The sequence below is a fragment of the Phragmites australis genome, chromosome 14 (assembly GCF_958298935.1).
Source record: "Phragmites australis chromosome 14, lpPhrAust1.1, whole genome shotgun sequence".
In the NCBI taxonomy this organism is placed as follows: Eukaryota; Viridiplantae; Streptophyta; class Magnoliopsida; order Poales; family Poaceae; genus Phragmites; species Phragmites australis.
The window spans coordinates 5,440,358-5,456,683 of record NC_084934.1 but is presented as its reverse complement, the minus strand read 5'-3'; the positions used below and the strand labels follow the sequence as shown (position 1 = coordinate 5,456,683).

General features: G+C 41.4%; 1 protein-coding gene across 4 annotated transcripts; it reads right to left on the bottom strand.

The window, feature by feature from the left end:
* Positions 1-2,142: 2,142 nt before the first annotated feature.
* On the bottom strand, positions 2,143-13,588 carry LOC133890604 (DNA (cytosine-5)-methyltransferase 1B). Of its 4 annotated transcripts, none has more exons than XM_062331056.1 (14): positions 13,251-13,588; positions 12,029-12,156; positions 11,083-11,122; positions 6,531-8,001; positions 4,883-6,365; positions 4,607-4,771; positions 4,326-4,521; positions 4,127-4,238; positions 3,904-4,051; positions 3,611-3,808; positions 3,233-3,511; positions 2,993-3,154; positions 2,682-2,900; positions 2,143-2,593 (listed from the first exon to the last, which is right to left on the bottom strand). In XM_062331056.1, exons 3-14 carry the CDS (start codon positions 11,114-11,116, stop codon positions 2,432-2,434), a joined length of 4,629 nt encoding a protein of 1,542 aa, XP_062187040.1. In that variant the 5' UTR covers positions 11,117-11,122; positions 12,029-12,156; positions 13,251-13,588; the 3' UTR covers positions 2,143-2,431. The 4 variants fall into 4 exon arrangements, with proteins under 4 accessions (XP_062187040.1, XP_062187042.1, XP_062187041.1 ...); XM_062331058.1 differs by having other exon boundaries at positions 12,034-12,156; XM_062331057.1 differs by having other exon boundaries at positions 12,037-12,156.
* Between the last annotated feature and the right edge of the window lie 2,738 nt (positions 13,589-16,326).

Here is a 16,326-nt window from a genome sequence, read left to right as displayed (position 1 = left end):
CAGTTTATGAAAAACCATAACTTGTTTGGGAGTTGTAGTATTAGCTCTAGAATTCTTTTTAGTCAAATGTAGTTGCTAGGCTAATTAGCCATTGGTTACAGAGGAAAAGGTAAACATGATGCATACGGGCTTGGGAGTTATTTTCGAATATGAGATTTGGCTGTTGCTTTGTTTGTTCCGATCATGATGTATACTGTTTACCTTTGTTATTAGCTCTATTATTATATTCGTTCCTTTGTTTGTTCCGATCATGATGAACGAGAGAATATCAGATGAAATAAAAAAATATATATAAATAAAGTATTATAAAGAAACTTACTTTTTCATCAAATAATCTAGGATTAGAAACATTCTATAAATTAGTACATCACATGAGAAGAATATTAGTGAATTTTTTTCCTAATTTTTGGAAATTTATTTACGGCATTAAAATATACTAGATATTTTAAAGATAGACTTCTTTGAAGAATTTTAATTAAATATTAGCTTAGGTTTTTTATCAAACCAATTAAAATAGGAGCTCTAGTTTTATAAAAATGTTTAGAAGTTTTTAGACCACTCTTATACTCCCAAATAAAATAAAATCGAGAGTTAAATGAAATGACCATAAAACCCCTGATGTTGGAGCACCACAAAAATGAGAGACTAGGCTAAAAGAATGGACAATTTCATGGGCTATGATTATATTGTCTGTTATGCGTCTTCCGTGAATAAAAGCATGCCGAGAGTGGTGAATGTTATCTGGCAAATTAAACGGGGCTTAAAACGATTTGCCAGGGATTTAGCTATGAGTTTGTAATTGACATTGGTAAAACTAATTGGCCTATAATCTCTAACCAAATCAGGAGCTAATTTTTTTGAATGAGAATTATATCAGTGCTATTGAGGGGAGGGGACAGCTTACCTGAGGTGTAGAACTCGGTGATCAGTTTGTGTACATCGTCCACGGCTGTTGTTGGAGCTTGGGTGGTGTGTGTGTAAATTCTGTATGATTTTGTTTTTTTTTTCCCCTTCAAGTCAGGGCCTCTTTTCTTTGGTGAAATTTGAGTTCTTGAGCAGATTATTCCTGCGATAAGAGATGCAGGTAAGTAAAAAATGATAAAATTCTTTATCTGCCAAAATGAATAACTCACATTTTCACTATTTGCATATGTAGAAGTGTACTACTCCCGTGCCACCCGTTTACTTTGTGCCATTGCTATTACCTCCCCCTATTTATTATCATCGTCCATACCATCGCATGAGAAAGCAATGCTTAACGAAGCAGGGGTGCTCTCTCGTTTGGTAGAGGACTCCATCTTTCGCTTACCCGGGCTTGAACCGGAGTGCGCACCTCCCTCTTATGCCAAGTGCCAGAGCTCATGGCATTATTCCCGGAAAGAAATAAGATATTTTTCTTCATATCTCACTTATGGAACAAATAGAAATATAACAATACATTGTGACATTTCGATATTTGGCTATTTTTTATTTCCACCTCGTAGTTTGGATTTTCAGTGCATGGCGTGGACCCCGACAGAGCAATTAGCAGCGTATGCAAATGCAAGCGCAATGGATCCGTCATTCGCATGCCATGTCGTGCGGTCCTGGTCTGCACTAGGCGATTTTACAGTGTCAGCTTCTCGCGAGAATCTGAGACATTTCCCATCGCTCTAATCGGAAGACCACTGAGGCAAGTATTTGTTTGGAACGTATGAATTCCATTACAATTTTACAGAAAAAGCGCAAGAAACGGCTCAGTCTCAAAAGGAATTAGAAAATACTTATCTTGTTCCAAATCCAAATGAGGCCGAAGTTATATTCCCAGACGTTTATTAATGATGCTCCATGGCAACATAGAACTGGGACATTTCTAATGTTTAGCAGCGACCCAAGTGCCGAGGTGGGACTCACGGCAAAGTCTTTTCATTCTTAAGGGCATGTGCCCCTACATGCAAAAAGCCATTGATCTGACTTTGAGATTCATGTCACGGATAGTTTTCAAGTTCATCCTACTCCGATGTGTAGCTCCTTTCAGGCTTTCACATCCTTCTAATCAAAATCTGTGTTCACAGATAATATTGCACTCAACTTAATAGAGGTATGCTATTTGACTCTTGCCATGAGAAGCAGTCCCTGACTCCTCTGTATTCCCCCAACCACTAGCCACTAATTTCTTAAGTATTTTCTAGATAAAAATTTCATAAGTATTTAATACAACCACTACTCTGAATCAGGGTGCCAATCGGCAATCAACACTTCTCTAGCATATACACTCAAGGGGTCCGCACGTCTAGGATAAAATCGCGATCAACTCGCGGAGTTACTACAGTACAATTCACATACATGCCAGTTGCAGGCGATCAAGGAAAGAAAGCTACTACGCTCTTTGCTGTTGCTAAGAAAGGACGACCTCAGCGCTTAGCTTCATTAGTCACCGGAGGAATACTTGTCATGGTGCAGACGCGGTCTCGCCGGCGTCGCGACGCTTGGCGTCGACGGCTTCCTTCAGCTTCCTCCCGAGCGCGTAGGCGAGAGGCGGCGGAACTGCGTTGCCGATCTGCCGGTGCTTGTTCTGGATGTTGCCCGCGAACTGGTAGCTGTCTGGGAAGCCCTGCACGGCGAAGATTGGATCGCGTTAAATGGAAGGTGATCTTCAGTGTCATTTCTCTGCAGATGGGGATGGATGTAGAACAGCTGACCTGAGACCGCGCACATTCGCGGACTGTGATGATCCTGTCCTGGTCAGGGTGGAAGCACATGCCGACCTTGCCCATTGGTTGGGGATCTGTTACAGATGTGGGGAAGTTGCCCTCCCAGTCCAGCCTCCCATACAGCCCTTTCCACTGATTGTGCCTCTTGGCTGTGTTGGGCAGGCACCAAGGTATCAGGTCCACCATTTGCCCCGTTGATAGCTTCACCTGAAGCATAGCATGAGTTAGTACTCCATGGAGAACAGGAAGGGATAGATAGAACAGAAACAGAGGGAACGCAGCTGCAGGTCGAACATTACCTTCTCATCTGGCAGGTCGTGCCAGTCGCAACCTGGTTGTTTCGGGATGTGCTGGCACCTTATGAGATTTAGCTCATTCATCTCCTTGGATATGTGATCATTCAAGGCGATCATGTTCCCTCTAATCTTCTTCTGGAACCAAGAGACGGGGTCACCTCCATACTGCATTAGAAAGTGGGAATTCATTTAGCATATAAATCATAGAAAGAATAAAACTGGATGGGTTAGAGCAGCAATTACCTCTAGTGTGAGTTTACTGGCACCATTTTCCACTTTAGGCAGATCCCCGATTGTATCTTTGACAGTTATCGCGCGGAAAGGTGCCCCACCAGCAGTGCTTCTGGCAGCTGCATAGTATTGACCATCAGGCAGTGTTATTTTCAGCTCGGGGCTGGCAAACACATGCATCGGCTCTGGCCAATCAGGAAGGGTCTCTCCAGGTGCAGCAGCCCAAATGAATGCCCTTTTCCTGGACTGAGCAACACCAAAAGCCCCTGCTTCCAGAATTCCAAACCGAACCTAACCAAAATGTAAACAACTTCTGAGTATACATATTTAAATCACACATTAAGGTAAGCTATAGGCCTTTAGTAGATAATGAACCAAAAGAATAAACACCTGGTATCCCATCTCCAGAAGAGATGCAACTGCTAGTCGGAAGGTCTGCCCTTTGTTGAACGAAACAAAGTTCCGAACATTTTCTAAAAGAAAGAATCTGGGACGGAAATATTCTGCGAATGAGAGGAATGCTAGAATCATCTCACACTGAACTTTACTCCATGGGCTTTGATTGAATCTATTCATCCCAGAAAACCCCTGGCAAGAGAGAAGGATAAACAAGTCAAGCAATGGATCGACAAAACTGAACAAGTGATGGCAACTTTCTGGCCTAGGTGTAAAAAGTAACAAACCTGACACGGAGGACCACCATTTATGAATTCTACTTCACCAGGGACTGGAAGGTTATTAATGTTTTCCTCAGCAAGTTTTGCTGCTTGTTCAGCAGCCTCAGAAGTTGAAATGCAATCATCAGTATCCCCACATTTCTCCATAATTGCTCTGTATGGTCAGAAAGGAGTATTGATTGAGCTCAACAACAAAAAACATTATCGAAATCAAGCAAATTGCTCTTACTTCAGAATCACATTGCAGTTATCTACAAACACCACAGCCTCTGGATGATTTTTGCTAAATGCTTCGCCAGCCGGCTCCTCATATTCAATTGCCCATTTCGTGAAAGATACACCTACAGAATTGAACAATGAGGGGGAAAACGATTTGTTTGAAAGTCATCAAGCCCGTGGTATACAACATTAGTAGTAGCAATACATACCAGCTTGCTGCAGTCCTTCTGATAAACCTCCACATCCAGCAAAAATGTCAAGAGTTGCTAGACGGTTCTCTTTGGGCACATCCACCCATTTACCTGAATCTACTTTATCACTTTCACAGATCTGTTTTCCTTTGTTCTTTTTCAAAGCACCAGTTGTCTTTTGCACCATGGACATAAACTTAATATTTGGAGGCAACTGCTCCAGATATGCAACACACATTCAGTCAGTTAACTTTAGAAACTAGCACTTACTGAATCAGAATAACTTCACTATAACTAACCTGCTTGAGAGCTCCAGTGGCACGATCATATAAATGTTCGCAGAAAAATACATGTTCAACCATCACTGGAAGGTCTGAATTTGAGAGATCAACCTTCTTTCTGACCTCGCATTTTCCTTCTATCATATCCACAGGCACATCAATTACATCTTCACTATAGTAGACCTGAATCAAGCAAACAAAGGTTAACAAGAAAGAATTTTTGAGGATATAAAGTAACAAAGATGCTAAAAATATGATACACAAAACACATAGGAAATGGAAAACGAAGAAGACCTCTCTGATGTCCGATGCATAAGCTTTGGCTGACGAAATGTCATCTGGTCTGTAAAATCTTCTAGCACTGACTTTTGCTGATGCTGGATTAAGTTTTTTAGATCCAGATGCTTCATGGATGGCCAGTAGATGGCAAACTGCATAGGGCTTTAGGCCCACATTTCGGCCAGCCTTGAAGGTTGCACGATCCTCATCTTGGGAGAAAAATTCAGGCTTAATGTATAAAAAGTCATTGACATTATAGGTAAGCTTTCTGTAGATGAAGGTGGTCTTGGAGAGTAATCTCAATTCATCACAATCTGGCTCCTTGTGATCACACGAGCTGCAAACACCACTACCAAGACCCAGTTTATCATGGGGAAGGGAGAAGAAGGCACCCTTCTCAGGCCAGTATAGGCTTTTACAGAAATATTCCATTGGCAGGCCCTTCTTCTTCCTCTCTTCTGCTTTGGCCCGCTCAACTTTATCAGCTTCAGAATTCTCTTTTCTATACTTGTGACCCCAAGGCATTGATTGGATATTGACAGTCACCAATTCCTTGATACCGTCTAATTCAAATTCTAAACAATCATTAGTTAAGAAAACCTCCCTCTCATTTGCAGCATTGCCAAGAACTGTCTGTGAACCTTTTTGCAGCATCCTTCCATGAACCATATTTGCACCATCAAGTTTCTGAAACATGTACTCAACAAAGCACATGACTGTTTCTCCAGAATCATCTTCGAGTGCCACTGCTCCTCCAACAGCTATTCTGAGTTCTCGAACATAAGCATGTTGATATAGAGCTTCTCCAGACGATGTTTTCCCAGACGTTTCACCTTCCCATCTAATTTGTTTACAAGTTTGTGACACCAACTTTCGAGACCGTGTGGATGGTGGAGTCTTTGAGATCTTTTCATCTTCAATCTGTATCTCGTCTTCAACATCTTCATCTTCATTTTCTTCTTGTCCGTCATCGATTTCTTTTGTTTCATTTCCATCTCCCTCCTTGGAATCTTCAGGGAAATGGTGTGCATAGTAATCGCTCCAAATCCTGTTGATCAACCTGGTTGTCGTTGCACGCATTACTTTCCTTCTTGATGCTGGGCCCATTGCTGCACTTGGGTTCAGATTCTCACCCCTCATTGCTTGAGCTTTTTTCTTCATGGACAACTTTGTATGCCTCCTCTGTTCCATCTTCATCAAAAGACCAGTGACAAATGCACTCCGACGGATAGTCTCATCTGGAAAATCTGCAAACTGCTGAAGTATTATCTGTCCATGTACCACAATATATCTCTCAAGTAGTGCAATGTTTGACGATATAAATGCAGGGTTCCCTTTGTCAAATTCTGCCAGCTTTTTTATGACATCAGCAAAAGAAAGCTTTGAAGCACGACTTTGCTCTTTTAATAGGGTGATGATGCTAACAGCAAGCCTCGCTGTTTTCAGTACAGGCTCGCACCATGGAGCATATTGCTTTGTTGGCTGGCGTAGCTTGTACCTGTAATCACATGCCAAATGTAAGTTTTAATGGAGTATAGATGGAAAGGAATTAGAATTGATGCCCAAGAAGGTATAAGAGGATTCAGTGACACAACAGGTGAGCATACAGGTGAAAAATATTGCATAATGAAGTGTGCTAAAAGAAAGTGGCTGGGGTACTTACCAGGCCACATCTGTTCGAATGGTTATACAAACCATTGAGCCACCAAATTCTATAAGCCATTCCTTTATTGGGCTCAAATAAATAGGGACTCCAGCATCCGGTTGGTCAGCTTTGCTCGAGGAAGAAGACAATTTTGCAGACTCAGCTGTGGAACAGCAACTGCCATCATCCTCTCTCATGAAACCAGATCCAAAGACAACTATATCATTTTCTGCTCCAGATTTCATAGGGATTAATTCCAAAGATATAAGCCTGGAATCTGCATTGTACAGAGCCCAGTTATTGAGTATTCTCACCGGCACATCATCAGAAAATATGCTGTCATCACTATCAAATATGTATTCATCCATTTCTTGGCTAGAAGGTTTGTAGTATGCAGGAAGAGGATAGTCATTGGCAATCTCAGCTTCACTAATTTTGATGTACACATTTTTCTGGGATGGTGTTCCACGTCTACCCCTCTGTTTCTTCATCATCTTCCATTCTTCTTCTTGCTGCAGTAACCTAGCTAATTTCGCATCATCATCTTCAGTTATCTCTTCACAGTCCACGTCCTTGATTTTCAGACTTGAATTCGATATGTTAGACGGCAGCTTGGTAAATTCCACCCTAGATTTGCACTGCTCTCTTAGAGCAAGAAGAACTGGCAGGGTAGCAAACTTTTCGTCATCATTGCCTGATGTATGATCCAATCCAACAAGTTGGTTGTATACAAACTCCCCGATGGAGATCACCAAATCTTTGCTCATTGTTCCACTATATCCTTTCATGGCATTAATTGAACGAACAACACTGGCAAGTAATTCCTCCAGACCCTGGTCTGGATTCCCACCCACTGATCTTGTAAGCTTTCTGAAAACTTCAACACACACCTGAGCCTTCTCATAAAAGTGGTCAAAGTAAGATTTGTAAATGCTTGCTGGTTTCACACATTCATAATCAGCAACTTCAGTTGACACCCAGACTACAGCAGTACCTTCATCATAGCCAGAAATTGTCCAGTCCTCAATTCGCCCAAATCCTTCACAGCGTACTCCTCTTTCACGCTCTTTTTCGAGATCATCATCCATGGGCATGATAAGAGCTGTTATGAAAAAGTCATCAATTTCTGACATTTCGAAGGGTTGCAGATTCCCATCTGCATCATGCAAGATGAAATCAATCAATTTCCGGCAAGGCGGTGGATCTTCCGGTCCAAGTTTTGTCAGATTGACAGCATCTATTTCTTCCTCCTCCATCCGATTTTTCTTGACCATGACAACAGAGGTTTTTTCAGATAAGCGTATGGATTTCTCTTTGAAATCAGAACAGGCTGCTGCTCTCCTTGGCCTCTTGCGGGTAACATGTCCATTACCATTTTCAACTCCATGATGCACCTCTTCTGTTGCCTCCTGAGATCCATTCTCCAGTTTGCTGTTTTCAGTGGATTCCTCTCCCTTCTTTTGCGGCTTTGCTCTGCACCTTTTTGTTCCTGAAAAATCAGTGTTCAGCATATCAATCAGCTATATAAGGAACAAAAGGAAAAATAAGAATACTGAATACATTGAGAAGAATTGAGAATGCAAGGTGCAGCACTCAGGCCACAGAGATGCAGCGCACAGACAACACAAATTCAACAGAAAAGAAGGAAGGTACAGGTAACTGAATGGAATAAAGCAACAGAATAGATGTTCACCAAGTAAGCCCCAAGCAGTTATTAATGCTTGCTATCAGTAACTAGAAAATTATAGGCCTGTAGGAAGCAAAAGGTGCAGCAACAAAGAAAATATTTAAGACCAAAGACCATTTAACAACAAATATATATCTATGGAAGTGATGGAACTGTCTTGATTTCTTCCGATATACATCCAATAGTGAAAAATGCAGTTGCAAAAGCACTTCCTTCACCTAATACAAAGCTGCATGAGTCACAAGATTACAACAGAGCCCATGTTCTAAGGCAGACAGTTGATATTCAGCTCAAAAACTGTTGGGGGGGGGGGGGGGGGGCTATCTATTTATAAGCCAGCGGAATGCCACAAACACTCAAACAGAGCCCCAAGTGTTCAATCTACCCTCCAAGAAAAGGCAAAATAGACATTGCGAGTTTGCATCGTAGTCACCATACCCCCCATGTTTCTCATAATGGAATCATCAACCCCAATAGATTCATTGTGAAATTTGGAAGGGAAAATGGCCTACCAATACCTATTGTTTTCGTATAGAGGAAGATTCTGCATTAAATGGGAATATCGTTGAGGGTGGACAAATGTGCACATAACTGTCAAGAAGTTTAGCGACCAGTTGTCACACGTCACCGAAGCCCACCAGTTGTACTTTATCAGCCTCAGATATGAGATGTTTATGTGGGCCAAGTATGGGCAAGATCTTGGACACAAAGAGAATTGGGATGGACCGCAGTTGAGGACTCGGATACCATCATTTACAACTAACTGGAACATGAATTAATAATTCCAAAAACACCTTTGGAAGGAACATTAACTCCACATAGATACCTTTTGCCTTGCATGTCATTGACATTGCACTATGTTTTTTTTTTTTTGGTATTTTGATGAGTACATGATGAACAGTGGCAGCATGAGGTGGAGCTGGAACATAGGACAAGTTAACAAAAGCAAACTTCAATGGTATTAAAATATGCCAGATTCTTTTAATGGTATACAACTTAAGTGGTTTTTCAATGCTTCGAAACCAATTTTTCCTAACTAAACTACTACATAAATAGGACAATTTGTGACAAAAGAGTGAGCATGTTCAGAAAAAAAAAATTATAATACTTTCATAACCCACTCAATCTAAAATGCAATGAAATAGTCTTGAATGGATGAAATCCAACTAGAAGATAAATCGAAATAATTTTAGGACTCCAAATATAAACATTTTAAATTCGAAATTAAATTTTCAATGTGAAATAATGAATAATATTGAAGACTGATACTCATATGAAGAAGAATTTTTGAATTTGCTAAAATGGAACTTTGCTAAAATGGAACTAAATTCTCTAGTCAATTGAATTACTTAACATTTGAATTTCAATATTCTAATTCTCATCCGCATATTAAATTCTTTGAAGAAGAAAATTAGATTTGATTAGTCTAAATGAAAATGTTCTCATTCTATGTGAGAATAATTTAATTAGACAGAAACTTGAGTATGGCATGGACACATATCAAGTACTTGTTAACAAGTAAAAGAAAATACTATTTGTGGTGCTACAACTCTCATTTCCGCTATCCACATCACGCTATGCAATACGGTTATTTCCACTTTATATTTGTAGGTACAATAACGGAGTTTGATGCTCGGATCGCAAAATCTAGGTGACCACTATTTAGACCAGTGCTACCCAATGATTGTATTTACCATGTATATGCAAAATGCATGTTCTGCCAACGAGTTAATCTTTTCTAGGTAGCATCAAATGGAGAAAAACAGATTTGATTGAGAGTCACCAGAAAATGTTTTTAAAATTCAATCGTGATGAACTAAATAACATGGTTTATTTCTTTGCAAAGGAACCAACATTCTAGTTAAATTTATTATGTCTTATGACTCGTTAATATATGGAATCTGTTTTTTAGCTCTTTTCCATAGTAGATATCATAGAGTATATGGTATCTTTTTTTTAATTCTTCCTGATCATATGAGATATCACATAAAATTTTCCTTTGGAAGGATCTCTAACAAAGGTTCCTAAGCCTATAAAAGGTGGATTAACTAAGTGGTTGTTGCATGAAGAACATATATACATTACAATATTTATCCAAGTGCAATGCTAAACTTCCACTTCAGCGTTACATTCATTCGTCATGGTGAAAATTGAGATTAAGGTTATCTTGTCGGTGAGTCAAGTTGAATCGCCATGCTACTGGCTAGATAACTAGCCAATTATTATGTGGTGACTAGTATTTGTTGCTCCATCACCACCAATGATGGTCTTCCACACCATTGTCACTATCATCATCACACTTTGAAGCTTCTCACTGCCTCCTGCACCTAGAAGGGCCATGGTTGCTAAATTTAGTCAACTAAGAAAAGATAAGCAACAAAGGGATAATTCGGGTGAGAAAGGCAGTGAATGACGTCGAGACAACCAGCTCACCAACCCATTGTCACTGCCATTGCTAGTTGCTACAATCGTGCACACGCAAGAGATACAGAGAGTCGACAAAGGGTGGCCTAGTGCAACCTTATTGCGAGAGGTTGAGTGGGCCAACCTAGGCCCTTTCTTCCCTTCTTTTTTTGTCGAGCTCTTTCCCTCATGCATAACAACATAGTTCGATTATCAAGCAAAATTGAAATACCAGCACCAATTCACATTTCAGAAGCACGCATAATAGACAAACTTTGGGGCAGGGAGCGCAACAAATACCCAGGCTTGTAAAGGAATGGACTTTCATGGAAGTAGAGTGGTAATCAGGTGGAAATAAAATAGTATATATTACAGTGAATTCCTCAAAATGTTGAGGATTAAAGCATGACATAAACTGAAACAGTAATAGTTTGAACATTTAAGTCATTCAAAATAAGTAAACTTAATTAAGAAGAAGACCTGTGGCAACAGGAGAACGCGGACTTTTCACCATGTCTCCCTGTAAATTTTAATACTAGTCAGCCATGTCAAGAACTAGCAATAAACGCAGGAAACTCGCTAGCAGCTTAAATTTAAAGGAAATATGTGAAACAATCAAATAGAAAGACAAGTTATCAAAAGCACAAAGATGTGGGGCACACTTCTATAATACTGAAAAGAGTGGTGTATAATGGTTGGAGTTGGACCAGGTATAATCTATTCAAGGGGTTGGGGTTTGGTTTCGGCATATAGACAAGAAGTGATCATTTATGTTTAAAATGGGCATGGAACCAATATCTGAATATAATGCAATTTGCAGTTTTCATTAAATCAAGCAGCATACTGGACTAATAGAGTCCACAGAAAGGCAAAGCTATAAGACCACAGAGCAATAAATAGCAGAATACTTCCAATTGTGAAAGCAGGCATAGAAACCAAGCACGTTAGGTTGCTGTCTGGTATGTTGTGCTCTGAATTAAGCTTTCTAAGTACACTTATTGCTTCAAATAGGACTATAGCGGATCATAGAACAGAATGTTGTTAAGATTAATTTTCCTCGAGGCATGTAGAAAAGGAAGGCATTCAATATCAACAGAACTTTCAGTAAGAAACAGAAAAAGGAATCATCATCTGGTGCTCTGCGCATAAACTGTGTAGAAACACAATAATCACTTGCAGAAAACAGAATAAATCAATCTAATCACAGGAACTGGGAAATTACAAAAAAAGAACATAAGATTATCACACTAGGTTATCCATTGGATATGCCAACAGCACTCAACAGCCAACAATCAACAGCACAAACAGCCACAAGCATGAGTGGCCCCAATCCACCAACAATCCTACTAATAACTATCTCTACAGATTACAACAGCATAAATCACTGAAATAGCTGATCAACTGGAAGAGATAGATAGTGCATTACACAACTACCGAGTGGACTGAAGAACAAAATCACCGGCTGCAGGCAATTAGTGGTGGGATACACCAGAGGTATCAGGGCAGCAGACGATTGATGGGGAAGAACAGGTCCCACACACAGATCCGCTGCTTCTGCATCACAATAACATTACAGAAGTTCAGAAGCAGTACACCAGTAAATGGGGGAAAATATCTACTTAACCAACCACTAGGAGTTGACGAATATGGCGAAAGCGACACAGCACTATTACTGAGGAAGCCAGGATGGGCAGGAACTTAAATAATCCAGCTCCAAATCACCACCCCAAAACCTCCACTTGACCACTCCAAAAGATCTCTCCAAACAATCTCATTTTTTTAATAAAGAAAGCTTTATTGACTATTAGCGTTACATCAAGATGATACAAACACGTAATAGTACACTTTCAGCTTCTACATAGCACGGATGCACACGGCCACTGCACAAAGCATATCAAATACAAGGGGATGAAAGGACTACACAGATAGCCAGTGGCAGCAGCGGACACCGCAAAGTTAAGTACACTAAAGCAACCCTAAATCAGCAGCTCTGGCACCACAACAAGCACTGAGATAAACCTCCAGAACACACATCCGAAGCCATGGGGCGTGGGTCGCAGGAACAAAACGGACCAGAAATGGCCCAGATGAGGGGCACGCACGAGTCCCGAGGCATTAACTCGGGCACCTCCAAAGCTTAACTCACTACTCCAGTGGAAAGGAAAGGGGGGAAAGCGGAGCAATCGATGCGATTCCTCTCGCTAAACCAGCCCCAGATCCTGGTAGTCCTGAAATCCCTCGCAAATCAGACCACTGCGGCATAAAATATGTCCTAAAATCACACCACCACCGCTTGAAATTTTATCCTAAACCAAACCCCACTACAGGAAGCAAAATCAACGCTCCATCGCAACAACGCAACCAACGAAGAAACTCTCGAAGCGATTCCTCTCGAATCCCCTCCCAAATCGCCCCATCACCCGAACGGCGGCACTGGACGGGGGAAAAATCCTGGAACGACTACCCCATAACCACTTCCTGAACGAGAACCCCCACCCCGACGCAGAACCCGGGCGGCGGCACGGCTCGCCGACGAGAGCACGCGAATCCCTCCCCGGAACGCCCCGAACCCAACCCAACGGCTACCGAAGCCCCAGACCGAGCGCGCGCGCCTACCGGGGAGGAAATAGCCGAGGAGGCGGACTTACCGACGCGGCGGCGCCCTCGACGGCGGCGTCGAGGCGAGGCGGCGCGTGCGCGGGGGGCGGAGCAACGCGACAAGCGGGCGGGCAGGCGAAACGGGGAGGGGTAGCGTTGGGGCGCGAGGGTTTTATAGCGGAGAGCGCGCTCCGCTCCAGCCCCCGGTCTGGGTTTCGACCGCGGCGGCGAGGGGGAAAGGAAACGGGCGGGGAGCACGTGGAGAGCGCGGGGGTGGGCGGAGGCTTTTGGCGGGAGACGCGCGCCGCGGCGCCCAGAGCCCAAAATTTTCCCGTTCGCACGGGCGCGGGCGCGCTGGCGGCCGGCCAGGCAGCCTGGTTTCGCTCTGGTTGCCAAAACAACGGAGGGGGGGAGGGGGTAATGGGAATGAATTAATTGATGCCTTGTTTTGTTTGTGCCAACTCATTAGGGTTTGCGGGTATGAATTAATTTGTTCCAAATTTGCTAGATTTCAAATTACAAATGTTGGGGTGGGTTCCATTTTCTCGTCCATCAGATGATTCTGATTTTGTTGCCTAAATTGCTTTCTTGGGATGAGATAAAGCGCCAGCTTTTTTGGACCCATCTTGTCAAGCTCATGAATGGATAGAGATAGAGAGAAAATAATTAATGAGTCCTTTCGCTTGAAAAAATTTAATGAATCCTTCATTTTTTTTTAAAAAACTAATTTTTGTTTGTTGTGATAGAGTTCATGCTCAAATGGATCTTGGTTGAAATGTTGACTTTGAGGTGTTTGGTTAGTCGCTTTAATTAGTCACCAACGTCATCCCAGGTTGAGAGTTTGGTCTCATATGCTCTCATTTAACTCAAGATGATTTGGGTCTACTTGTTTGTCAAAGAGATGGCATAGACACATACTATGGACATATAGTCTATATGTTGTTGTATGAATATGATGTTGTTGTATTTTCTTTATTGGAGTAATGTAAGCATGAAGGCTTAGTTCTATTTATTTCTTTGGACACGACTAAAGAATGCACGAGTATAGCATGCACGTCCCTTTTGGGTAAAAACTGGTCGGAAGGCTCATCCCACTTCTCTGTTTTTGGCTACTGAGCATCTGAGCTCTAAGCACATTGTTTTCATATCCCACTTTAATATGCAATAAAACCAAACCAAAAAAAAAAAAAGAAAAACCATACGCTTTTCTTTATCCACTTAGCTAGGAAAGCATTTTTGTTAAAAATTGTGAGCAAATTAGAATAGACTCACAAAAAAGTTGGAACAAATATACAAATAAATTGGCATTAATTCAGAGATCATAAAAGCAAATCAAATAAAATATTTGTTTTGGTTAAAACAATAGAGCTTGGATTTAAGATTGGAAAAAAGTCAAAATCAACGCAATATTTGATTATGAGAAGCACAATTAGGATAGCTGCAAACAAAATGGAAAAGTAATTTGATGTATTTTGCTTGGCAAATTTGTAGTAGTGTATGAGCAGTTTGATAGAACAACAACAAACCTGAAAAGCAAATTGATTTATTTTTCTTGGCAAAATTGAAGCAATATATAGACAAATTGGTATAAAATACAAAAGCAAATCGGCAGAGCAAAGAAGGGAACGGAGCAGTCGAGATTGGTGGCGTTGCACATGGTGGAGGCCACGCCCCCAAAATCCTACGCTCTTTTTGGGCAAGTCGTTGTGCGAGGCTGCAACGACAACCACTTCAGGTGCCATCACCCTCATCTCGGCCTCCACCTTAACACGCTCCCGATCAACCTCGCCTCTGCAAATCCGGCGAGGAGGGGCCATGGCCCGCTGTGGTGAGGGGCGGAGAGAGGGTGCGGGTGTGAAGGGAGAGGCCGGCGATGGAGGGGAGAAGCCACCAACCGGCGGGTGGGAGAGGGAGAGTACGAAGATGGCGATCGGGAGAGAGAGAGAGAGATGGTGGGGCGATCAAGTTTAGTGTGCGTACAAGATGAGAGAGAGAGAGAGAGGAAAGGGAGAGGACGAAAGGGGATCAAGGGTGGGAGGCGTGCAGGAGAGAGAGAGAGCAGTGGAGAATGCGGAATTTGAACCATCACAAAATGACAAGGGAACCACATGATAGAAGTCCCGATCCAGCATATCGAGACGTGCGGGTGGGAGCACAAACGCTTGCACGCTTGAAAATTAGACTTTATCTACCTATCTCGTTGGATGTGAATCATTTGTTGATTGCCCTATAATTTTGTCCTACTTTCTGTTCTTGTTGTGATACATAGGAACTAATACCTCGATTTGTTGGTTGCAATGTTAATGTTGGGCGTTAGGTGATCTCACTTCACCTCACATGGTGACTTCTTCCAAATTTGGCCTTGATGTAAATGTTTAATGTCGAGGGTTCAGTTTTATTGTTCTTTCCATTGATTGTGATTTGCATTTTGATTCTTAATGTCGAGGGTTCGGTTTTATTGTTCTTTCCATTGATTGTAATTTGCATTTTGATTGTGAGACAGAGATTTATGATGATTCAGCTTTACTAGTCAATGAGATAAGATATGCTCACACTACACATATGGTTCTATATATGTTTTTGTTGGATCCATATTCTCGCTGTGTTATTTTTGCTATATATAATTTATTATGACTATCGATTGATAGTCCAGTGGCATGCAAATCCTTCAAGACGAGAAATGCCTCTACTTATAAATCTATATTTCATACTAGTACGGATCATTAACGAGTAAGACGGTAGTCACCATAGATTTAGTGTATATTTGCTTTTATTGTTCTTAGCGTCAGTACTCGCAACATGATTATCCAGAAAAAAAGATATTCCGAACCTTTGATTCGACACATGTAATAAAAATGTCAAAATGGCTGACGAAATATGATGGGAATTAAACAAGGTAGATGCATGAATGGTTGAAGCATTCGTATGAATAGGGATATCTAGGAAATGTCACGTCTTAAATGAATAGATATATAGTTCGTTGTATGTGTGGATTGTTGCCATTTACAAGCATTTTTTTCATTCGTTATATGTACAGTCATTCACAGTACAAGATTTTAACGTGATAGTTCTGTAGAAAAAGCTTGTGACGGAATTGGAATCTGTGGACAAAAAAAAAAAAATCAT